The sequence below is a fragment of the Orcinus orca genome, chromosome 2 (genome assembly GCF_937001465.1).
Source record: "Orcinus orca chromosome 2, mOrcOrc1.1, whole genome shotgun sequence".
In the NCBI taxonomy this organism is placed as follows: Eukaryota; Metazoa; Chordata; class Mammalia; order Artiodactyla; family Delphinidae; genus Orcinus; species Orcinus orca.
In genome coordinates, this window is record NC_064560.1 from 10,962,728 (window position 1) to 10,987,758 (window position 25,031).

The 25,031-nt window shown below is 38.0% G+C and overlaps 1 protein-coding gene across 4 annotated transcripts in view; it reads left to right on the plus strand.

Annotated features, from left to right (window-relative positions):
- ENKUR (enkurin, TRPC channel interacting protein) overlaps nt 1-25,031 on the plus strand; it is a 44,556-nt gene that overhangs the window by 18,782 nt on the left and 743 nt on the right. For 3 of the 4 annotated variants that reach the window (XM_033407894.2, XM_033407895.2, XM_004280959.4), the window contains exons 4-5: nt 4,293-4,439; nt 10,194-11,245. In XM_033407894.2, the coding sequence (XP_033263785.1) occupies nt 4,293-4,439; nt 10,194-10,367 (321 nt within the window). In that variant the 3' untranslated portion in view covers nt 10,368-11,245. Of the gene's footprint in view, nt 1-4,292; nt 4,440-10,193; nt 11,246-22,940; nt 23,091-25,031 lie in introns of those variants that run through there. The other variant, XR_007475275.1, reaches the window with a different exon arrangement.

Here is a 25,031-nt window from a genome sequence, read left to right on the forward strand (position 1 = left end):
ATATCTCTCCATCTGTTTGTATCATCTTTAATTTCTTTCATCAGTGTCTTATAGTTTTCTGCATACAGGTCTTTTGTCTCCCTTGGTAGGTTTATTCCTAGGTATTTTATTCTTTTTGTTGCAGTGGTAAATGTGAGTGTTTCCTTAATTTCTCTTTCAGATTTTTCATCATTAGTGTATAAGAATGCAAGAGATTTCTGTGCATTAATTATGTAATTATTTACAACTTTACCAAATTCATTGATTAGCTCTAGTAGTTTTCTGGTGGCATCTTTAGGATTCTCTATGTATAGTGTCATGACATCTGCAAACAGTGACAGTTTTACTTCTTCTTTTCTAATTTGTATTCCTTTTATTTTTCTTCTCTGATTGCCGTGGCTAGGAATTCCAAAACTGTGTTGAATAATAGTGGCGAGAGTGGACATCCTTGTCTTGTTCATGATCTTAGAGGAAATGCTCTCAGTTTTTTACCATTCAGACTGATATTTGCTGTGGGTTTGTCTTATATGGCCTTTATTATGTTGAGGTAGGTTCCCTCTATGCCCACTTTCTGGAGAGTTTTTGTCATAAGTGGGTGTTGAATTTGTCAAAAGCTTTTTCTGCATCTATTGAGAAGATCATATGGTTTTTATTCTTCAGTTTGTTAATATGGTGTATCACATTGATTGATTTGCATTGACTGAAGAATCCTTGCATCCCTGGATAAACCCTATTTGATCATGGTGTATGATCCTTTTAATGTATTGTTGGATTTTGTTTGCTAGTATTTTGTTGACTATATTCATCAGTGATATTGGTCTGTAGTTTTCTTTTTTTGTAGTATCTTTGTCTGGTTTTGGTATCAGGGTGATGGTGGCCTCATAGAATGAGTTTGAGGGTGTTCCTTCCTCTTCAATTTTTTGGAAGAGGTTGAGAAGCATGGGTGTTAGCTCTTCTCTAAATATTTGATAGAATTCACCTGTGAAGCCATCTGGTCCTGGACTTTTGTTTGTTGGAAGATTTTTAATCACAGTTTCAATTTCATTACTTGTGATTGGTCTGTTCATATTTTCTATTTCTTCCTGGTTCAGTCTTGGAAGGTTATACCTTTCTAAGACTTTGTCCATTTCTTCCAGGTTGTCCATTGTATTGGCATAGAGTTGCTTGTAGTAGTCTCTTAGGATGCTTTGTATTTCTGCGGTGTCTGTTGTAAATTCTTCTTGTTCATTTCTAATTTTATTGATTTGAGTCCTTTCCCTCTTTTTCTTGATGAGTCTGCCCAGTGGTTTATCAATTTTGTTTATCTTCTCAAAGAACCAGCTTTTATTTTTATTGATCTTTGCTATTGTTTTCTTTGTTTCTATTTCATTTATTTCTGCTCTTTATGATTTCTTTCCTTCTACTAACTTAGAGTTTTGTTTGTTCTTCTTTCTCTATTTCCTTTAGGTGTAAGGTTAGATTGTTTATTTGAGATTTTTCTTGTTTCTTGAGGTAAGCTTGTATTGCTGTAAACTTCCCTCTTAGAACTGCTTTTGCTGCATCTCATAGGTTTTGTATCGTCGTGTTTTCATTGTCATTTGTTTCTACGTATTTTTTGATTTCCTCTTTGATTTCTTGGTTATTTAGTAATGTATTGTTTAGCCTCCATGTGTTTGTGTTTTTTATGGTTTTATTCCCTGTAATTGATTTCTAATCTCATAGCGTTGTGGTCAGAAAAGATGCTTGATATGATTTCAATGTTCTTAACTTTACTGAGGCTTGATTTGTGACCCAAGATGTGATCTATCCTGGAGAATGTTCCATGTGCACTTGAGAAGAAAGTGTAATCTTCTATTTTTGGATGGAATGTCCTATAAATATCAATTAATTCTATCTGGTTTATTGTGTCATTTAAAGCTTGTGTTTCCTTATTAATTTTCTCTTTGGTTGATCTGTCCATTGGTGTAAGTCAGGTGTTAAAGTCTCCCACTATTACTGTGTTACTGTCGATTTCCTCTTTTATAGCTGTTAGCGGTTGCCTTATATATTGAGGTGCTCCTATGTTGGGTGCATATATATTTATATTTGTTATATCTTTTTCTTGGAATGATCCCTTGATCATTATTTAGTGTCCTTCCTTGTTTCTTGTAACATTCTTTATTTTAAAGTCTGTTTTATCTTATATGAGTATTGTTACTCCAGCTTTCTTTTGATTTACATTTGCATGGAATATCTTTTTCCATCCCCTCATTTTCAGTCTTTATGTGTCCCTAGGTCTGATGTGGGTCTCTTGTAGACAGCGTATATATGGGTCTTGTGTTTGTATCCATTCAGCAAGCCTGTGTCTTTTGGTTGGAGGATTTAATCCATTCATGTTTAAGGTAATTATCCATATGTATGTTCCTATTACCATTTTCTCAACTGTGATGCATTTGTTTTTGTAGGTCGTTTTCTTTTCTTGTGTTTCCCACTTAGAGAAGTTCCTTTAGCATTTGTTTTAGGACTGGTTTGGTGGTGCTGAATTCTCTTAGCTTTTGCTTGTCTGTAAAGCTTTTGATTTCTCCATCAAATGTGAATGAGATACTTGCCGGGTAGACTAATCTTGGTTGTAGGTTCTTCCCTTTCATCACTTTAAATATATCATGCCACTCCCTTCTGGCTTATAGAGTTTCTGCTGAGAAATCAGCTGTTAACCTGATGGGAGTTCCTTTGTATATTATTTGTCATTTTTCCCTTGCTGCTTTCAATAATTTTTCTTTGTCTTTAATTTTTGTCAGTTTGATTACTGTGTGTCTCAGTGTGTTTCTCTTTGGGTTTATCCTGCCTGGGACTCTCTGCACTTCCTAGGCTTGGGTGGCTATTTCCTTTCCCATGTTAGGGAAGTTTTCGACTATAATCTCTTCCAGTATTTTCTCGGGTCCTTTCTCTATCTCTTCTCCTTCTGGGACCCCTATAATGCAAATGTTGTTGCATTTAATGTTGTCCCAGAGGTCTCTTAGGCTGTCTTCATTTATTTTCATTCTTTTTTCTTTATTCTGTTCCATGGCAGTGAATTACATCATTCTGTCTTCCAGGTCACTTATCCGTTCTTCTGCCTCAGTTATTCTGCTATTGATTCCTTCTAGTGTATTTTTCATTTCAGTTATTGTATTGTTCATATCTTTTTTCTTCTTTAATTCTTCTGGGTGTTTGTTCTTTAATTCTTCTAGGTCTTTGTTAAACATTTATTGCATCTTCTCGATCTTTGCCTCCATTCTTTGTCCGAGGTCCTGGATCATCTTCACTCTCATTATTCTGAATTCTTTTTCTGGAAGGTTGCCTATCTCCACTTCATTTAGTTGTTTTTCTGGGGTTTTATCTTGTTCCTTCATCTGGTACATAGCTCTCTGCCTTTTCATCTTGTCTCTCTTTCTGTGAATGTGGTTTTTGTTCTACAGACTGCAGGATTGTAGTTCTTCTTGCTTCTGCTATCTGCCCTCTGGTCTTCTCTGACATCTTTATTTATCTCAAATAGCTCTCATGACTTTCTTTTTTCTTACTGTATTTTACTGTGGAGCACTTATATATATTATTTCATACTCTATTTTTGGTGAGTTTCTCTCACTACAGAATGCACATTCCATGAGGACAGAAACTTTTCCTTTCTTATTCACTAGTGTAGCTAGCACCAAGTACATCCTCAAATAATGCTTTGAAGAATGAACAGGGAGTAGTTCTGTTTCTCTACACAGTGGTATCGACACATTCACTAACTTGAAAGAATCATAGCTGATTGCTTCACTGTCAGTCCTTGTAAGCAGCCCAGGAGCCTAAGATTGTATTTTGTTGTTCCAAAAACAACCTAAGGGGCCCACGTCGATTTTTTCTTAAAGCAGATGTGCCTAGCATCTTTAAGAGTTTGTTCTTACAATGCATTGGAAGCATTTATCTTCCTTTTTTTTTTTCTTTTTACGAGATAATGCACAAGAGACCTTAAGATATTTGAGATATTTCAAAGTAAAATCTGAAGCACCTAAAAGAAATAAAGAAAATCCAGTTCTTCAGGGTAAAGTAAGGGCCAAGCCATCAGCCAAGAACAGGCACTGGGAACATTCAAAAGAGGGAAAACAAACAGCCATGATAACAGCACAGATGGTTTTAAATGACCAGAATCAACTAGTTCCAAATAGGAAAAAGAAAAAAATCACTGACTTTTGTTAACTTGCAGTGTTTTGAGCAAAGGCTTTAAGTCTGTAACGTTTCTTTTGCTCCTAATCATTGGTTGGTATGTACACATATATAAGATTACTTTCAGGATTTTGATTTTTTTTTTTTTCCTGAAAAATCCTTACAAGGGTTATGGTGTCACGCCTGATTACATACGTAAGCGAAATGAAGAAGTGAAGAAAGCCCAGGAAGAATATGATAACTATATCCAGGAAAACCTCAGGGAAGCAGCTATGAAAAGGCTATCTGATGAAGAAAGGGAGGCAGTTCTGCAGGTAAGCGTCTTTAGTTTACATTCATGTGTAACTCTTTAAAACATCTCTGAAAGAAAGGTCCACCATCAGTGATTATTAAGGCCCGCACTTTGATTTTGACATCAGAACACTCTCTTTTGATTATAGTGACAACTGCATGCAACAAAGCTGGCTCTTTGGGGAGAGCAAAAAGTTGTGATATAGGGACTGCTGAATAATAATTTGTTTCCAACTAGGTGAGCTTCTGTTTCTTCCTGAAGTAGTGTCATAAGCAAGCTAAGCTTCTCCTTCAATGAATGTGCATAAATAAAGTAAAAAAGCATTTTGATTTTCATTCCCATGCCCCTGAATTTTTCAAAAATAATATCCATAAGGTAGATACTTTTCACTAGGTGGAGCTCTAGAATAATTGAAACTGTCCCTAGACCAACTTTTTTTTTCTTTCTTATAAGCAAGTGTCCAGATTTTAAAATAACCAGGTGTTAGGCTTTACATATGTTTTCTTTATTTGGAATAAAACAGACTTAAAGACACTTACACTGGAGTTTTTAATGCAAGACTTCTATCTGAAGCATTTAAAATATTGGGGGGTGTGAGCACCGTTGCTCCATCATCTTTAGAGAGTATTTGTTAAGCACCTACTGACACTGTTCTATAGTTGTGCTCTCTTATAGAGGTAAAAACAGTACTTTATTCTTTGTTTTGTTACTTTGAAAGCTTTCTACAAAGTCATTTCTAGTGACCTTTTCAAAACGGAGAAGAAAAAACTTTTTACAACTTAATTTCTATTGAAAAATGGATTCATATGCTGTTATAAAATCTTAGCATTTTATCAGTGTCATCCCAATCATCAATAAACATTTATTAAATGTCTGTTCTGCATAGAGTATCATGCTAAGCCCCAAGGGGCATAAAATAAAATTTCTGCTCTGGATAATGTTGTAATTTAATTGATAAGAGGTGCTGTGTATCTATGTACATATAGAAAGATGTGTGTGTGTACAGATCATATGTTTTATAAGGTTCGCAGGCACGAACATCCAGTGCAGGACGTAGGTAGGTCTTTAGCTGCGCCTTAAACTGCAGAGTAAGAGGATATCCCAGACAGCAGGAGTGGCCCGAGGGCAGTGACCCTGTCTCTTTGTTGCCAGCAATCTCTGCAATGCCTAACCTAGTGCCCAGTGTAAACACAGGTGATTAATAATGGTGCGCTGGAGAGAAGGAAGGGAGACAGGCAGGCAAGAAGGCTGGCACACGTGGAAGTGGGACTCGGCCCGTCATTTTCAGGAAGAGCACTGTTCTTTGGTTCCCTCCCTCCCTCTCTCCCTCCCTCCTTCCCTCCCTCCATCAGATTCTGCCATTCTTAAAACATACATGTTTTTGTGAAAGCCAGGTTTTTACATCTAAGAAAAATAGGAAAAGAAAGGAAGAACTTCCCTGGGAAGGAAAAGGCTCTTCCCTCGGCACCTCCTTAGTGGGTCAGCAGCCCTCAGCTTCCTGATGTGGTCACTACAGAGTTTCTTTGTAGACACTTTGATAGACAATAGCTGACCCTCCCTTGGATGCCTTATTAGCTGGGTAGTGTAGCTGCCATGGTAACAAAGCCACGAGCTCTGTTCCTGACAAGCCCTGAACCCTGCTCCCTTCCCTGGTTAAGAGTTGCATGTAGTTCTATGGCAGTATGGTCATATGTCCCTGAGTAGGGCACATTCTGCTCATTCTTCATAAAATGACAGTCTCATTATCCAGGAAGGGATCATCTGGTCTAATTATTCCAAACTTCTCATTTCACAGATGAGGATATAAAATGCAAATATGTCAGTATTAAGTGGGCACATTTGTTCATTCATCCCTCCGTTCATCTACTGAACATCTAATCTACCATGTTCCACTCACTGTACCCAGCCTGGGGGATATACTGTTGTGAGCAAAACAAACGTGGTCCTTACTGTCAGTGAACTTGGAGGTTGGTTTACATTTGCCCCTGGTCACAACACTATCAAGTAGCTGAAGAGGGACTAAAACTCACATTGACCAGTTCCCAGGCCTGTGTTTTCCTACCACGTGATAAGCACTTGCATAAGAGGTAACAGAGGGAGGCTCTTCCCGCCCGGGATCCAGCAGGGGATAGAAGGCATACTAGGCTGGGATTCTGAAGAGAATCTACAAAGGAACTATTTACAGAGGTGAAGCAGGGCTAAGGGAACCAACAAGGAACACTGAGGCACCCAGGACTAGAGACAGCAGGAATCACCACCACCCTGGGCTGGAAGGGCAGGGGCAGGAAACAGCATTACCAGAGCCGGGTGGGAGCTAGAGCCTGGAAGAGGGGCTCCGACAGGCACTGTAGTCACAGATGCAAGGGCCAGTCATGTCCAGGTGATGTCCAGGGTGGGGGAAGAAATGCCCCAAGCTTGCTCTCCTCCCACCGGTGTCTTCCTTAGCTGGAGGCAGAGGCTGGAGGGAACAGTGCTGGGGGAGGAGCAGCCCATAGGAATAAATACCTCAGCCCCACCACCGCCCAGCCCCTAGTCACAGCGCAGAGCCAGAGGTGGAGAATGGATGGGGGTGGCAGCAGAGGAGCATGGACCTGAACACACGTCCTATTATTTTATGACCGCTTCTCCCTATGTGAAAATTTTTCCAAAATTAACAATATTATTTCAGTATTAAACTAGAAGAGAGAAAAATGAAGAAATAAAGATAAGGGAAAATCAGTATCGCTGCAGTGGATAAAAGATTTTTTTAGATGAAATAACCACAAAGCCGTTAAGAGGCTATTTTGGTATAATATGGAATATCAGTCACATTTAGTTCCCATCCCTAGAGGTGGACTTTGATCCAAATGTTATTGTACACACTGGAAGATAAAGAAAACTATCCTTTAAAAAGAAATACTGCAAAACGTGTAGCTGCTGTGACCACAAGGAATAGGGAAAGATCACCCAAGGAGCTATGAAAAACCTTTGATATTTCAAAGTGTATAAATACATAGATTTCTTCTCTGCAATAGGCAACCCTGTGGAGCACTGTGGAAACATATTTCCCATTTCATAATGAAAGCCTATAGAAAAACAGAATTCTTTTGAGGACTTCTTATTGGAATACTTCTCATACACTATTAAGAACTGTGTTAACCCATCCCTCTCTTTTTAAAATGTAGAAGACGCTTCTGCCTTTTCCCTTTCCCAAATCCTTGATATAATCTCACTCAAGAAATGCTCAACATTTGTGGCCTTTTTTCTCAACAGATCTTTTCTATAAAGTGTGTCCAAACTTGTAGTCATTTTTACCTGAGCCTGGAAATAAACCGTTTTCTCCCCGAAAAGTTTACAAGATTAAATTTGTACTATGAGGGCTTATTATGAAGGTATTGTTATATAAGACACTTCTAATTCTCTCATAAATCTAAATGTATGGCCATGATTTTCAAGGACCATATTTTCTTTCTTTCTTTTTTAATCAATAATTTTAAATTATGCTACTCCTGAGCTCTGGCTAGGACTTCCAATACTATGTTGAATAAAAGTGGCAAGAGTGGGCATCTTTGTCTTGTTCCTGATCTTAGAGGAAAAGCTTTTAGCTTTTCACCATTGAGTATGATGTTAGCTGTGGGCTTGTCGTATTTGGCCTTTATTATGTTGAGGTATGTTCCCTCTGTATGCATTTTGTTGAAAGTTTTTTTTTTTTTATCATAAATAGAGGTTGAATTTTATCATGCTTTTTTGCATCAATTGAGGTGATCATATGATTTTTATCCTTTATTTTATTAATGTAGTGTATCACTTTGACTGATTTGTGAATATTGAACCAGCCTTGCCTCCCTGGAATAAATCCCACTTGATTAGGGTACAGGCATACCTTGTTTTATTGCACTTCATTTTACTGTGCTTCACAGATACTGAGATTTTTACAAATTGAAGATTTGTGGAAACCCTGCACTGCCAGATGATGGTTAGCATTTTTTAGCAGTAAAGTATTTTTATTATTAAGGTATTTGTTTTTTTAAACATAATGCTATTGCATACTTAATAGACTATGGTCTATTTCTAGTTTCATACCATTGTGGTCAGAAAATATGTTTGATATGATTTCAGTCCTCTTAAATTTATTAAGACTTGATTTGTAGCCTAACATATGATCTGTGCTGGAGAATGTTCTGTGCACACTTGAGAAGAATGTGTATTTGTTGCTTTTGGATGGAAAGTTTTATACATATCTGTGAAGTCCATCTGATCTAACCTGTCATTTAAAGTTGATGTTTCCTTACTGATTTTCTGTCTGGATGATCTATCCATTGATGTAAGTGGAATATTAAAGTCCCCTACTATTATAGTATTGCTGTCTGGTTTTTTCTTTCAATTTGTTAATATTTGCATTCATATTTTGATGCTCCTATGTTGGGTACATAAATATTTATAAATGTTATATCCTCTTGTTGTATCAACCACTTTATCATTATGTCATGCCCTTTGTCCCTTATTACAGTCTTTGTTTCAAAGTCAGTTTTTCTGTCATAAGTATAGCTACCCCAGCTTTCTTTTGGTCTTCATTTGCATGGGGATATGTTTTTCCATCTGTGTGTCAGGGATCATAATTTCCAGGCAATATTTTAAATGTTACTTTCAGTTTTACTTTTCATTTTTGTGTAAATAAAATGATTTGTGCACCCATAGTGAATAACAGAAAGTGTCAATTTATAAAATTTCATTGCATGAGTTCAATTAGTTTAAGACCATTTTGTCAATGGAGCCGCTAGTGCATTGTGATAAGAAATGATAACTGTGCAGAGATGGAAATAACCTTTATTGCTCCTAAGAGATTCCTAATTTTGAATTTGTTGGTTTCTGAGAACATAAAACGTTAACTTACATTATTGAATTAGCATATGTGTTACATGTAATGATATTTCAGTCATTTCTAGAATAAATTAATGGGAAGTATAGATCCATTAACTATATGGAGGAAGAATTCTTTCTAATACTGAAAACACATAAAAGATCATCTCTTGTTAAATTGAATTTTGGGGCTTCCCTGGTGGCGCAGTGGTTGAGAGTCCACCTGCCGATGCAGTGGACGCGGGTTCGTGCCCCGGTCTGGGAGGATCCCACATGCCGCGGAGCGGCTGGGCCCGTGAGCCATGGCCGCTGAGCCTGCGCGTCTGGAGCCTGTGCTCTGCAACGGGAGAGGCCACAACAGTGAGAGGCCCGCGTAACGCAAAAAACATAAAATAAAAAATTGAATTTTGGCATTTTATACAATTCCATTTAGTCAGATATAAGAAAACATGGCCATGTAAGTCAGAATCAAGTGTTTTGATGTGATTTCTCTGTTGAAGAATGAGGATATTTTTTTTCTAAAGAAAAAAAATGAAAATTTTTATAAGAAATAATTTCCTGTTCAAAATTGTTTTTTTGCTTGGGACATCAACTCTAAGTTGTTTTTACCAAAGCATTTGCTATGAGCTTAGTTTCATACTACTCATAACTCTGCATACACGTATTTGATGGTAAAAACAAGTACAGTAACATTAAAAACAAAGAAAATAAATACTCCCAGTGGGAATTGAGCACACAATCAAGGACAGGGTTTGGCCTCTGTACAGTATTTTTTGTTACTGTGGCCAAGAACTTGATAAACACATATCATTTTTTAGTTATTTTTGTCGGCTTTCTTTACCTGTTTACATTTTTCCTTCCCAGTGCAATTTTCTTTGCGATTTACTCTGCTTCTGCAGTTTACTTTGCTATGTACAGTTTTCTTTACCATTTGCAGGGGCTGAAAAAGAACTGGGAAGAAGTACATAAGAAGTTTCAGTCCCTCTCGGTCTTCATCGACTCCATACCAAAGAAGATTCGCAAGCAGAAGCTGGAAGAAGAGATGAAGCAGCTGGAACATGACATTGGTGTCCTCGAAAAGCACAAAATTATTTATATTGCTAATAAGTAATGGTGGATTTTAAAAAATATAGTCATTTTAACATAGAAAAAAACCCACGGAAAACATAGAAATTAAATCATAAGTTTTTTTCAAAGAGTAAAATACTATGAAGAGTATAAAAATAGTCTTTACCAAAACGCTTAGGCAATGTTTAAAGAATAATTGTATTATTTACTTACATAGAGAAAAAAAAAAATTTTTTTCACCAGCGTCAGGGTTTCCATGTATAACCTGATTAAAATTTGATGTTAGGTTTTCCAGTTTGATAGCATAATTCATTATTATTATGTACTAGTTTCAGATAAACATTCATTTCTGGGCCCTGAAAAATAAAGTCAACACTCAGAACTTCACATTTTTTTCTACACTGCGTAATACAAGGAATACAAGGTTAAAAACTGTAAAGTATTTTGAATTGGAAATAGTGGTGTAAGCCTTTTTAGTTCTCTGAAGTATTTTCTACATATTATTCCAGAGATCCAAAAATTACATATATTTTCTGGTAGCCTATGTCATATGCAGCTATTCACAGCTATAAATATTTTCAATATCCATAATGTTATATATAGGCCGAGAGGTTTACATTTGGAGGAAGAAAAATTAAGAAGATAACATAAAATCAAGGAGACAACTTATAAATTGTGTCACTAAGGATTGTTGAAGAGAATAGCCTTCTTCCTGACATCCAACTTTTAAAAACTGCTGTTCTATGTGCTTTATTCCATAATTTACTATGTGTATTTCACTAAAATGGATATTACTTTTTCTTTTTGGCTTTCTCTATTTTGTGAATTCTAATGTTTCTATTTGTAAGGTTACATAATTTATTAAGCAATAAGTTTATGTAAGTAGAGCTGTCTTCAACTCAAAATAAATGAGCCTATAAATGTCCAAGAAGAAGAAGATTCTTTTATGAAATTTTAAATTAGAGAAATTTGGTAAAATATATGAAACTATAAAATATCAGAGCAATATCAATTTTACTGCTTACACTGATTTTTATCCTGTTGGCAACACAGAAAAAAATGATAATTTTTTCAAGCTTTTTCGCAAACACGGAATTTGGGAGCATTGTAGAAAAGCTAACTTTCATTAAAGAAAAATTTTTGAATTTTATATACAGATATTTTTGAAAACTCACTTTAAACTTTTTTTCACATATCTGTATAGGCGTCATTTCTTTATTCCTTATTACCTTAGGACAGATATAAAATAAAGAATAGTACAGTTGACCCTTGAACCATGAAGGGGCTAGGGACGCTGATCCTCCACACAGTTGAAAATCTGCATATACCTTATCGTTAGTCCTCTGTCTGTTTGGTTCCTCCATATCCATGGTTCCATATCCTCAGAGTCAACCAACCACAGATCGTGTAGTACCACAGTGTTTATTATTGAAAAGAATCCACGTGTAAGTACACCCACATATTTCAAACCCATGTTGTTCAAGGGTCAACTGTATTATGATAAATTCTCATTTATGCAGAATTTCCTTCCTTTTTAAGGCTGAATAATACTCCACTGTCTGTATATACCACATTTTGCTTATCCTTTCTTCTGTTGATGGGACGCTTGGGTTGCTTCCGCATTTTAGCTGTTGTGAATAAGGCTGCTGTGAACATAGGTATACAAATATCTCTTCGAGACCCTGCTTTCAATTCTTTTGGGTATATATCCAAAAGTAGATTTGCTGAATCATATGGTAATTCTGTTTTTAAGTTTTTGAGGAAATGTCATACTCTTTTCCACAGCAGCTATACTATTTTACATTCCCACCAATGCTGTACAAGTGTCCCGATTTCTCTGCATCCTTGCCAACACTTGTTGTTTTCTGTTTTTTGGTAGTAGTCATACTAATAGGTGTGAAGTGGCACCTCATTTTAGTTTGGTTTGCATTTCCCTACTGATTAGTGATGTTAAGTATCTTTTCTTGTGCTTATTAGCCATTTGTATATCTTCTGTGGAGAAATGCCCTTTGCCCATTTTTTTAATTGGATTGTTTGATTTTGTTGTTGAGTTTTAGGAATTTCCTATATATTCTGGATATTAATCCCATATCAGATATAGGATTCACAAATATTTTCTTCTATGGGTTGCCTTTTTACTTTATTGAGAGTGCCTTTTGTTTTTGTTTTTGCGGTACGCGGGCCTCTTACTGTTGTGGCCTCTCCCGTTGCGGAGCACAGGCAAGGACGCGCAGGCTCAGCGGCCATGGCTCATGGGCCCAGCCACTCCGCGGCATGTGGGATCTTCCCGGACCCGGCCACGAGCCCGTGTCCCCCGCATCGGCAGGCGGACTCTCAACCACTGCACCACCAGGGAAGCCCGATAGTGCCTTTTGATATACAAAATTTTTCAATTTTCATGAAGTGTCCAGTGTGTCTATTTTTTCTTTTGTTACCTGTGCCTTTGGTGTCATATCCAAGAAATCACTGCCAAATCCAATGTTGTAAAGGTTTTATCCTGTTTTTTCTTGCAAGAGTTTTATTGTTTTAGGTCTTAAATTTAGGTCTTTGATCCATTTTGAGCTAATGTTTATACATGATCTTAGGAAGTTTTAAAATCAGAAAGTGTTGAATCCTCCAGTCTTGTTCTTCTTCTTCAAGATCGTTTTGGCTATTCGGAGTCCCTTGAGATTCCACATGAATTTAGGATAGGTTCTTCTATTTCTGCAAAAAAAGATCATTGGGATTTTGCTAGTGATTGCATTGAATCTGTAGATTGGTTTGAGTAGTACTGACATTTTAACTATATTAAGTCTTCCAATCCATGAACATGGGATGTGTTTCCATCTATTTTTGTCTTCTTTAATTTCTTTCAGCAACGTATTACAATTTTCATTATACAAGTCTTTCACCTCCTTGGTTAAGTTCATTCTTAAGTATATTTGATGCTATTGTGAATGGAATTGTTTTTGTAATTTCCTTTTTAGATCATTCATTGTTTATAGAAATACAACTGACTTTTATGTGTTGACCTTATATCTTGCTACTTTGCTGAGCTCAGTCATTAATTCTAACAGGTTTTTTTTTGTGTATGAAATCTTTAGAGATTTCTACATGGAATATCAAATAATCTACAGATAATTTTACTTTTTCCTTTCCAACTTGGATGCCTTTATGTCTTTCTCTTGCCAGTTGCTCTGACTAGAACTTCCAGTACTACGTTGAATAGAAGTGGTGAAAGCAAGCATCCCTGCCTTGTTGCTGATCTTAAAGGAAAAGCTTTCATTTCTTTCACCATGATGTTCACTGTAGGTTTTTAGTATATAGCTTTTATTATGTTGAGATAAGTTCCTTTTATTCCTAGTTGTTGTTGTTTTTTCGTGTTTTTATCATGAAAGGGTGTTGCGAACGTCACTTTTTAAACTAAGAGCTATCTCTTAAATGATCAGTGCGTTTTCTCCTATAGTTATCAAGCTATATGGGAAGAAAAATCATAATCAAAAGGGTATCTTGCCTAGAACAGAGTAAAAAAAATTAGTTTAGATTATAAAAATCTCTTCAGCTAACAAAGCTCATTCATTGTCATTCAACAAATACTAACTGTCTGTAATGCGCCAGGAACTGTTCTGATTGCTGGGTAGAAAAGTGAACAAAATAACTGTGTTGGAAGACAGAAGTAATCAAACAAATGCATCTATAATTAGAAATTGAAAGTAGTGATTGGTAAGGAAAAAAAAAATAGGAGGCTATTTTGCAAGGGAATATAAAGTGAGTCCTAAATCAGATTTTATAGTTAAGGGGATGTATTTCTGAGGATCTGACATTTAAAAATAGACTAAAGAATGAGTAAAAGTTAGGAGAGATGGGGAAGAGAAATATTGTGGAGGGAAAAAGAATCCAAGCAGAGAGAATAAAATGTGTAAAGGATCTGGGGTAGGAAACCCTGAACCCATAGGAGGAAGGCAGCCTTTAGGGCTGGATGGTCCTTAGAGAAGGGAGAAAGGTGCAAGGTGAAGATGAAGAGGGAAGCAGGGGCCATTGGTGTGTTTTAAGCAGCGAGGTGGCACGATGCGAGAAATATTTTTATTTTTTAATTTTTTAAATATGTATTTGGCTGCACCAGGTCTTAGTTGCAGCACGCGGGCTCTTCGTTGCCACATGGGGGATCTTTAGTTGCAGCATGCAGGATCTAAGTCCCTGACCAGGGATCGAACCTGGGCCCCCTGCGTTGGGACCGCGGAGTCTTAACTGCTGGACCACCAGGGAAGTCCCGAAGAGTATTTTTAAATGATCACTTGCTATATGGATTAAAATGGAATGAATGAATATGGGGAGACTAATTAGGAGACCATCATAGACCTCCAGGTAAAGAAGATAGTGGCATAGACCAAGGCTGTGGTAGTGAAGGCAAAGAGTAGCTGTTGGCTTCCAGAAATATTTAAGAAATAAAAATGTAACTTGGTGATGGATTGAAAGGAGAAGAAGAGAGTGGTTTCAAGGATGACAGCTACATTTCTGATTTGAGCAACTGGGCAGTGAGGGCGCCATTTTCTGAGGTGGAACAATCTAAAGGAGGAGCGGATTGGAGGAGGTTATGGTGAAGAATGAAAAATACAATTTTTTTTTAAGCTAGTGTTCTTTCTTTCTTTATTTTTTGGCCACATCATGCGGCATGCAGGATCTTAGTTCCCCAACCAGGGATCGAACCCGTGTCCCCTGTATTGGGAGCATGGAGTCTTAACCACTGGGCCGGGGAAGTCCCAAGAATACGATTTTTGACATGTTGTATTTATGATAATCTTGTGACATCTAGTTGGAAATTTAGATAGGTAGGTAGATATTTGAGTCAGAAAAGAGATCTGGGGTAGAATGATACATTTTGAAATTCAGCAGCGAGAATGAGATCACCTTGAGACAAAGAATTGAGTGAGGAGACAGTGAATGAGTTCCCATCAACTCTTGTGTTTAGAAGTCATATGGGAGAGCAGGAAGGAGCAAGGAGATGAAAGATTGAGTGACCCAAGAGGTCAGAAGAAAACCATGAAGCCAAGAAAATTCAAGAAAGCAGTACTCTTTTCCTAAGGTAGAACTTCGACAATGGGAATGAAATTCTCAAAACCTGGCCACACCTTCCTCTTCCCTGCTCTGAGCAGGATACAGGTCACCTTCTATAGGGGGTCCTCTGCTCCTGTTTTATATTTGCAATCCAAACTCTTATGTTGAAATCCTTTTATCTCTCTAGGTATGTTAATCTCATTGATCGATGTGTCCAGATTAGCATGTGACTTAAGGTGCCCATTAATACAGCCCACGTGAACACAATTCGACTACCAAAGTGAAGGAAACTTTTCAGCAGCTCAAGGGACATTTTTCAGCAGTTAAGGAAGCCAATGCTGCTTAATATCATAATTAACTCTTAAGAGGACAATCTAATTTCACAGAAGGTGGTCTATTCATAAATACTGATTACTCCAAGTTGGAGACAAACATTTATAAGGGACAGAAAGAGCAAGGTAGTTTTTTGGAGCATTTCTTTCTTCCTGCTCTGATGTGCTATGGTGAAAAAAATCATCAGGTCTGACTCTGACAGTAAGTTATGTGACCTTTTGGGCAATCACTTAGTGTTCCTCAACCTTAGTTCCATCTATAAAGCAGACTGAACTAGATTCTGTCTCACCCTCCTTCTAGTTCTAATGGTCTATCACGATAAAACTATATGACTATTTTCAACCTCGCTTAAGCAGAAGTTTGGTCTTTAGACTGATAAGAATGCAGAAAATCGTTAGAGGATCCAGAGCCAATGATTTTCACCAGCCCTCATCAGCTCAACCCACCATTTGACAAACTGGAAAAAATGTTAAGTAAAGTGAAAACCATCACTTGTTTTCCGATCTTTTTAGATGAAAATTTTCTTAATAATAGTCATTTGAGGTTTTCAGTCACAGGGTGTCCTTCACTCTAAGGATTTTAAGTAGATGGTCTCTCTAGAAAACTAATGCTGAAAGGAAAAAGGAAGGAAGGGAGAACAGGAGAGAGGGAAAGGGACAGGGAGAGGGAGGGGAGGAGAAGAGTTTAAAAAGAAATGAGATAATATCCCTTTAGCTAGAAAGAGTGGTTCCAGTTACAGAAGAACATTCTCTCTGACCGTGCCAGAGCCTCTATGCTTTTAGACGGTATCTGTGACAAAACAAAACAAAAACCAAAAAACTTGTCTTCATAATAAAAAAATACTGAATGAGGTCATTTTTTTCTTCACACATAATGTGCTTGATGAGAAAGAACTGAAATTAGCGACAGACTAAGTTAATGCTAATTATCCCTGAAAACTAATGTTTCACAGGATTGGTATAAAAACACCATGCACATAATAATTTGTTTAAACTGCACATGCAGATATGGCCTTTAGATACAGACTTTTTATTCTAAAAGATGCTGCCTCTACAGGAAATGAGACTGGATGGGTGCTTGTTTACCTGCCTTCACTTAGGCACTCAGATGAGTGTTGTCTGTGAAGTTACGGTATACACTTACCTAAATGATGCTGCTGATGTGGAAAAAATCTGTGAAATTCTTTTGGAATAAAAAGCATTCCTCCCACCCCTGAACCTCTACCACCAAGTTCTCCTTTCCTGAGACAGGAATGCTTCAGTTTTTTATGTACCTTATCAGAAATATAAAAGCAAATGAATGGACTTCCCTGGTGGCACAGTGGTTAAGAATCTGCCTGCCAATGCAGGGGACATGGGTTCGAGTCCTGGTCCCGGAAGATCCCACATGCCACAGAGCAACTAAGCCTGTGCACCACGACTACTGAGCCTGCGCTCTAGAGCCCGCGAGCCACAACTACTGAGCCCACGTGCTGCAACTACCGAAGCCCACGAGCCTAGAGCCCATGCTCCACAACAAGAGAACCCACCGCAGTGAGAAGCCCGCGCACCACAACGAAGAGTAGCCCCCGCTCGCTGCAACCAGAGAATGCCTGCGCGCAGCAACAAGACCCAACACAGTCAAAAATAAGTAAATAAATTTATATTATATAGATATAGATATAGATCCTGCAAGCCTCGCAGCGTTGTCAAAAAGAAAATCAAATTAAAAAATAAAAGCAAATGAATATATGTACGTATATTTATATATGGATATATAAATGTATATATACCTATATGTGTGTGTATATATATGATATATGTACATATATACATGGATGGATATATACATATATATCATGAAATACACCTAATTATATTATATATACATACATCTCTCACTTTTTAAAAACTCAACTAAGAGCACACAATAACACTTGCCTTTTCAGTTGGTAAGCTCGTTTTTTATCAATACATAATGTTCTTCATTCCTTTTTGTAGGTGTATGGTGTTAAGTTGTGTGGGTGTATATAATATATTTTACCAGCACCCTATTGATGGACATTTAAGTTATTTCATTTAAGTTTTTTGAGTATTTCCTATTAAAAGCAATGCTGAAGTAACTGACCTTGAACCTACCTCATTTGACACATTTGGCTATATTTGTAGAAAATCATTCCCAGGAGTAAAATAACTAGGTCAAAAGGTATGTACATTTGTAATTTTATTAGAAACACTTTTAAATTTTGCTGTGAGTGTGTGTGTGTGTGTGTGTGTGTGTGTGTGTGTGTGAGTGAGAGAGAGAGAGAGAGAGTGAATAGGTGATGTATATACTTGGTCAAAAATTCAAAATTCATAACTACCCAAAGGTGAGTAAGGAGAAGTAAGTCTCCCTCATGCTTCTTTCCTGTAGCCACTTAATCCCCCTGCCCAGAAGCAGCCACCGTGACCAGCCTCTGTGTACTTTCCCAATAATACTCTAGGCATATGTGTGTAAGATAAAAGTAATGATATATGTGTCTATAGGAGAATTACTCCAATTCAACAGATACGTGGTTTTCTTCTGTTGTGTCGGAGGAGATCAGAAGACTCTTGCCAAGAGAGGTATCATATAGTCAGTGGAAGCACTCAGGCAAGGAATAGCTTTTTGATCGTCCCACCATTTATTATCAGCCATTGTCTGTAGATTCCATCAAGAAAGCAGAGGTTTTATTGACTTTCACTATGGCTGTGTGTCCTTCTGGATGGAAGAGAGGCCATGGATATGGGACCTCGCCCTGTCCTTGGCCACACCATGTTGAATTTCCAATCTGGGTTCATTGCAACCATCTGAGATCTGCTTTCATCTTCCTAGTGGTGGGGTGTGCATTGAGTCTACTGATTCCTGTGTTTGGTGTTCTTCTCTTTCTTAGAAACACTGGAAGCCTACACATTTATTAACTTTAGATTGCAGGCCACATTCAGAGAACCTCCCTTACCTCTATTCACTCCCATCTTTCTGTGCAAACTGGCCTGAGTTCTTCTCTTCCTTAGTATCTTGTTAAAAACAAGGAGCAGTCAACCCACCACAATATCCTAAGTTTTTACAAACAGCTCCCCTTGAGAGTGTAGCTAAGTCATGTGGTTTTTCTTCCAACAGCACAAGAGACAATATTACCAAATATTTTGCTGTGGAATAACAAGGGTCAACAGCTTCCCAGCCTGCCCAAGAATCTTTCCTATCATGCCTATGCCACCCTGTTCATGACTATTAAAAGGAATTGGACCCTTCATGGCTCAGAAGTCTGTCAAGTCTTACCTTTCATAGGATCCTGTTCCAATGATGTGGTTCTTGTATCACCTAAGTGGACATAATAACCAGAGTTTGCTATTACACGCTCAAGGCCCCCCCGTTCACCAATAGGATTCAAAGTTTCTTTTAAGCAAGGAAAGCAACAAAACAGAGGGACCCAGCAGCTGTCTGCTTTCCTTTCTATCTCCTGGCCTTTTTGAGCACAACACAAAGGACAAACCTTAATCTTGTGCAATTCCCACATGTATGAGCTGCGCTTTTTGGACTAATACAGGTTTCTTTTATCTTCACTGGCTTTGAGGAGACAGTGAAGTTTTCTCCTGGGTAAGCTCTATGGCTGTGCACAGCCAGCAGGCTAGGATTCAGGCCCAGCACCCTGGAGGTCACATGTGGTTCCATCTGGACAAACACTTTAAAACAAATTCCCTGGCTTTTCTTCAGAATTATTGAGATGACAGGCAGCTGCCACCCACGTGGTAAGATGGTGTCCAGCACTAACACGAAGGCCTTATGGTATGTGGGTGGGGGTGGTAGACAGTGAGACTGGTGAGTTAGGCTTCAAATTATAAAATTATCTTAGAATTTGGAACACCATCTTGCTATATCATTAAACTGCTGTAATTCTTTTTCAGTGCACCCATAGCTTTTCCAAAAATCACTGTGACACACCCTTTGGGGATTTAAAATACAGTAGTAAAGCTTAAAAGACTCTATTTCTTCTAAGTGTATTTTATAACGCAAAAAATAATGTGCCAGGTTCCAAGTTTTCAAAATTTCTAGTTATTTCAGAATTAGCCAAACAAGTTAATGACAATTGACCCATACACTTTTTGAAAATTAAATAAAATGGAAACTTTTCATAAAGTAAAAATGTAAGCCATAGGCCTTAAAGAGAATAATCCCCTTCGTAAAAAACGCATTATTCTAGCATCATTTAGTCTTGTGTTTCCAGTAATATCTCATAAGTTTAAGTATATTTTAAGCAGTTACCTGACATTGATTCATCATGTGGCACTTTGGGTATTGTTTTAGGACTCAGGTATTTTTCATGTAAATGGAACTTAATTATAGTGAGTGTTCAGATTGATATTTTATTATTACAATCCCTTTAATACACACATTGAGGCTAATTATCTTAAAATAATTAGATTTTTAAAAAACTATTTTAAATGGTTAGCTTCTTTTAAAAGTCACATCAGAATTCATGTGTTCAAGATATTTTATTCAAATGTTTAAGAGAAAACTAATTCTAAAATTATTATACTTGCTATCCAGTATTCTTATGCGGGTCTTACGTAGCGTGATTTTTTTTACCCCCCCTTCTACCTTACACATTGAACTTTTCTATTGCATAATTAAGATCATATCTTGCTTATTCATCCTTCTCATGCCCATATCTCTGCTTTGTTTCCATGCTTTTCTGTAGACACAAAAACTTTTCATTTCCAGGACAAATAGTAGTATAATCATTTATAAATGTCAGTTAAACTCAACATATATAGAGAGCCAACAATGGACAAAACTCAGCTGAAGTGACAATGACTCAGTTTGCTCATGTGTGTATAATGAAACATCACAACTGCACCTAGTCGATAGTGACTATGAGATACCATGAATTCTAAGGCAGCCTCATTTCAGAGATGTTCTGATGTGAAAAATATGCATCTTAAAGTAGATGTAATATAGTAGTAGCCCTTCTACTAAAACATCACACCACCTCCTAGATGTTACCTTTCTTTTAAAACCCAGCTCAAATCCAGCTGTTTGTGGAAGCGTCCACGATTATTACACCACTCAACACATCACATTGCTCACAGAACCCCGAGTATCCACTTACGCAGTGGTATGTCACATTTGCTCTCTTTTTCAGAATAATTCTTAGGAACAGGCTGTAAGAATCCTCTTTGATATTGCTTAGCATGGCTTTCAGCTGACAGCTGGGGTGATGCCCTCCTGGGAAATTAGAGCAGAATAAAAAGCAGTGGGCATCAAAGTGCCCACTTTGATGGTTAGTTTAGCAAACTTATAGTTTGATCATTCGATGTGCAAACATTTCCCCTTATATTTAGAGCTCTTATCCTCCCTCTGTAACACCTGCCTATTAAATCCATAATCTGTTGGATTTGACTCCTAACCGATGCTTAATTTGTGTAGCTTAGATATTTCTGTGAAAATTTACTACCATGATTACTCTACCATCTAATGGGGGGAAAAGTTTTGTTCCTATGGTAACTGTTGTAGAACAGTGCATACTTACTATACTTCTAAAATATGCAGCCCAACCTTGTGGGAATACACATCATCTTGAAAGAATTTTCTCCCTTCAATAAAGATTGATATTTTCCCCCATTTTCACCTGATTTCAGAATAAAATAAAACTTTGTAAGAATTGCTAAGGAAGAGCTTTAGGAAATGAGAACCATGGATGGGTCTCACCCCTGCAGCTGTCATGGGAGAGCAACACAGTCCTCAAGTGATTTCTGGGAATACATGTCCAATCCCTCTATGGTTGTATTCCTCCCAGACTCTTTCTGTTTTCCATGTCTCATAATGTTTGCTGTGTTTGGGATGTTGCTATGCAAAAATGATATAAAAGAGTGGGGTTTTTTCCTAAGGCAATCAAGCTTAGCAAATGCAAGTTTAGGATGATGCAAAAGTTTCTCAGAAAAATTTTAGCATTCCTTGGGGAATGATTTAAGAATGCTCATGATAAGAAAGGATAAATGTCAATAATGGCCTAAAATGTCATTCCACATGAGAAAATTAATCAGTTCTAGGGTTTTTGTAAGTATTGATATCACTTAAACCACAGTTCTTATTTGTATTTTTGCAAACGAGACTTTCTCCATCTTTTTTCTTCAAATTAATTACCCTCTATGAGTTTTTTCCCTTTAAAAATTATATGCTACAGGGACTTCCCTGATGGTGCAGTGGTTAGGAATCGGCCTGCCAGTGCAAGGGACGTGGGTTCGAGCCCTGGTCTGGGAAGATCCCACATGCCACGGAGCAACTAAGCCCGTGCACCAGAACTACTGAGGCTGTGCTCTAGAGCCCACGAGCCACAACTCCACAACTACTGAAGCCCGCACACCTAGAGCCCGTGCTCCACAACAAGAGAAGCCACCGCAATGAGGAGTAGCTCCCGCTCACCGCAACTAGAGAAAGCCCACATACAGCAACGAAGACCCAACGCAGCCAAAAATAGATAGTTTATTTAAAAAATTATATGCTACAATCTTATTAAAGCAAAGAAACAAATACATCAGAGCTACAATTTTTAGTATTCACTAGAAAAGTTTGCATTATGGTCTCCTTTTTGTTTTATCTTTCTTTTTGTGTGTGTGAATTTTTCTCCAGAGCTTACTTAGAGATCTGTGGATTCTATAGTTCTGTGATAGAAGAGGAATTAGGAAAAATGTTCATAATATCTTAAGCACATAACCCCATCCTCAGCAAACATGACTTACAGACAGTAATGATGAAGGTAGCAGTCCCTGAGTACAGGTCAACCCTGCGGAAGGTACAGGATTCCTAGGTGATATTATGGGTTTCCAGACATCCTGCCCTCTCATCAACATGTGACAGTGTCTGAAATTCCACCATCATGTTTTATCGGGTACTTCTGAATTGGATTATCCAAACAGGGAGAAGGGCCCCAATAGAAGGAGTCAGAGGCACGTAAGAGAGTAGGGCAGCATAGGGGACTGGAAAACAGCGCGGGTGCGCAGTTATACCACGTAGGGCAGGTCCAGGGGAAGCTCGGACGGAAGAGGATATTATGAAGGATATTAGCTGCTTGATGAGTGACAGCATGTCAGCATCTGTGTAAAGAGGTTGGCGGGAGACATAGAAGGCGTTTCCTGCTTTCTAAGTTTGCCGCGTTGGCTCTGCAAGACCTCAGTTTTGTGCGGTCTCAGACCGCACGGGCAGGATCACCTCAGAACGGCTCAGCTTATGCTTTGCTTTCCTTGTTCATCAGCCCCGGAAAAGGATTGTTGTCAGAGAGAAAGAAAACGGAGTTCTTCTTCCTCTTGGGCCTGGGAACACCCTGCTCCCTATATCCGGATAAGAAGGAAGAAGGAATGGGAGCCCAGGATCTTAACAGCATATGGGTTTAAAAATCTACCAGGTAACATTTTCCACCAATATTTTCCACTCTTTCAGTGTCCCAGTGATGATGTAGCTGATGGCCAGAAATACTAGAAGCCTGATCTCTGGTTAAAATCTTTTTTAGAAGACTATATATTACTTTACTACATTTTCTTATGTTTTTAGGCTGCAGCTGATTTCTTTCAGTCTTGGGTGTGTGAAGCCATAATTATTCGGTCAGCTGAGATATATAACACACACATATATACATATATAGATATTTACACAAAGGTATACAGATGTCATTACTATAGGGCATAAAGGAGGGTCAGGATCATAGACTGCTGAAAAGTCTCTTGTAAAATTTTTGTTCAAGGATCTAAATGTAGAATTAAGCAAAGAGTAATGCAATGAGAAATACTAGGGCTTAACTGAAAGAAAAGACAGAATTCATGATCTTTCATGCCCTACCTCCATGGTAAGTATTCAGTTCATATGGGGGTTTATTCTCCTTTGTAAGAGCCAAAGCCTTTCATCATTTCTGGGCATGGCATACCTCAGAGGCAGACAAGGTGGTACCAGCTGCACAGGATGAAAGAAATCACACGATTTCATTGTGTAGAGTAATGACAGGAATGGGCAGTTCAGACCAACTGGACCCATTTCTGCCACTTTTTCAAGCGTGCACACGTGCACACACACACAGAGCAGAAAAAGAAGACTCTGAATGAATTTGTGGAGGCAGGAATGGAACCCAGTACCCAAGGAATCTTAAACCTTCTGGGTCTGTTATGGTGGGCAAAGCAGCGGGTCTTGCTCACAGTAAAGAGTAAATTTGTTTACTAAATTAGCCCCCCAGAAAGCTAAATTATTACATGACTTTTCAAAGCCATGAATAGCCAGTAAAATGAGAAACAGATATTGCTTCTCTAAAATAATGATAGCAAACATATATAGCAGTTACTAGGGTCTGTATTGTTTTAAGTGCTTAAATAAATTCACTTAATGCTCATAATAACCTTATGATTATGGTTAAGTATGATTTTCCTCCTCTTCTAGTAATTGGAAAACTGAGACACAGAGAGGTTAGGTAATTGTCCAAGAATGCACCATTACTGATTGGCAGTGGAAGTGTTGACAGGGGAGGGTGTGGATGCCCATTAATAGAGGCATACCCTCAGGCACCTGAAGGGTAAATGACGTGCACCTCGCCAAGATTTCACTTCAACTCCAGCATCTTTCTTGAACCATAGTCCGTCCACTTGAATGCCTATGTAAGTGAAGTGGCATATTCTAAGAGAGCGAGATTGCACCATATGGAGGAGGCACCCAGGAACCGGGCTGGCAGCATAGGCAGCTCAGTGGTTGCTGGAAAGTGTCTCAGAAGAAATTGTCCAGAAAAAGCCCCAAGGCACTGGGAGAAAAAAGGAAGGAAACTGGAGGGCATTACTGCCTACGAGAAAGTCGGCACTGCTTTCAAAATTAATGAGAAAGTTGCATATACCACACGCAATGGGGTCTCTCCTTTATTAGCCAGTTAAGTATTAAGGATTTTGCATGTTTCGTTTTTCTTCTCTAATTACAAAGGTGGTTGTGCACCTATAGAATTAGTTTCATTGCTTTGTATTTGATAAATTCACATATCAAGTCTTTAAATGTAGCAAACGTATGACTTGCTGAGGGCTGTGTAGCTCATTAGTGGATAAAGAAGATGCACTCAGTGTTTTTCCAGAAGAAAACCCAAAAGAGACAGGTTCAGGCAAGATCAGAACTTTCCAGTAATTAAAACTTCTCAGAAATGAGATGGGGTGCCTGCAAAGGGCTGAGTAGCCATCAGTAAAAGCATCCTGACCGTAGGCCAGGAATCCCCGCTGGACCAGATGACTTCTAATATTCCTCCTGCCCCAGTGCTAAGACTTTGGTGATTATTTTCACAGAGAACTTGATTTTTTATGTTCATAGACATCTAAACATTTGGAAA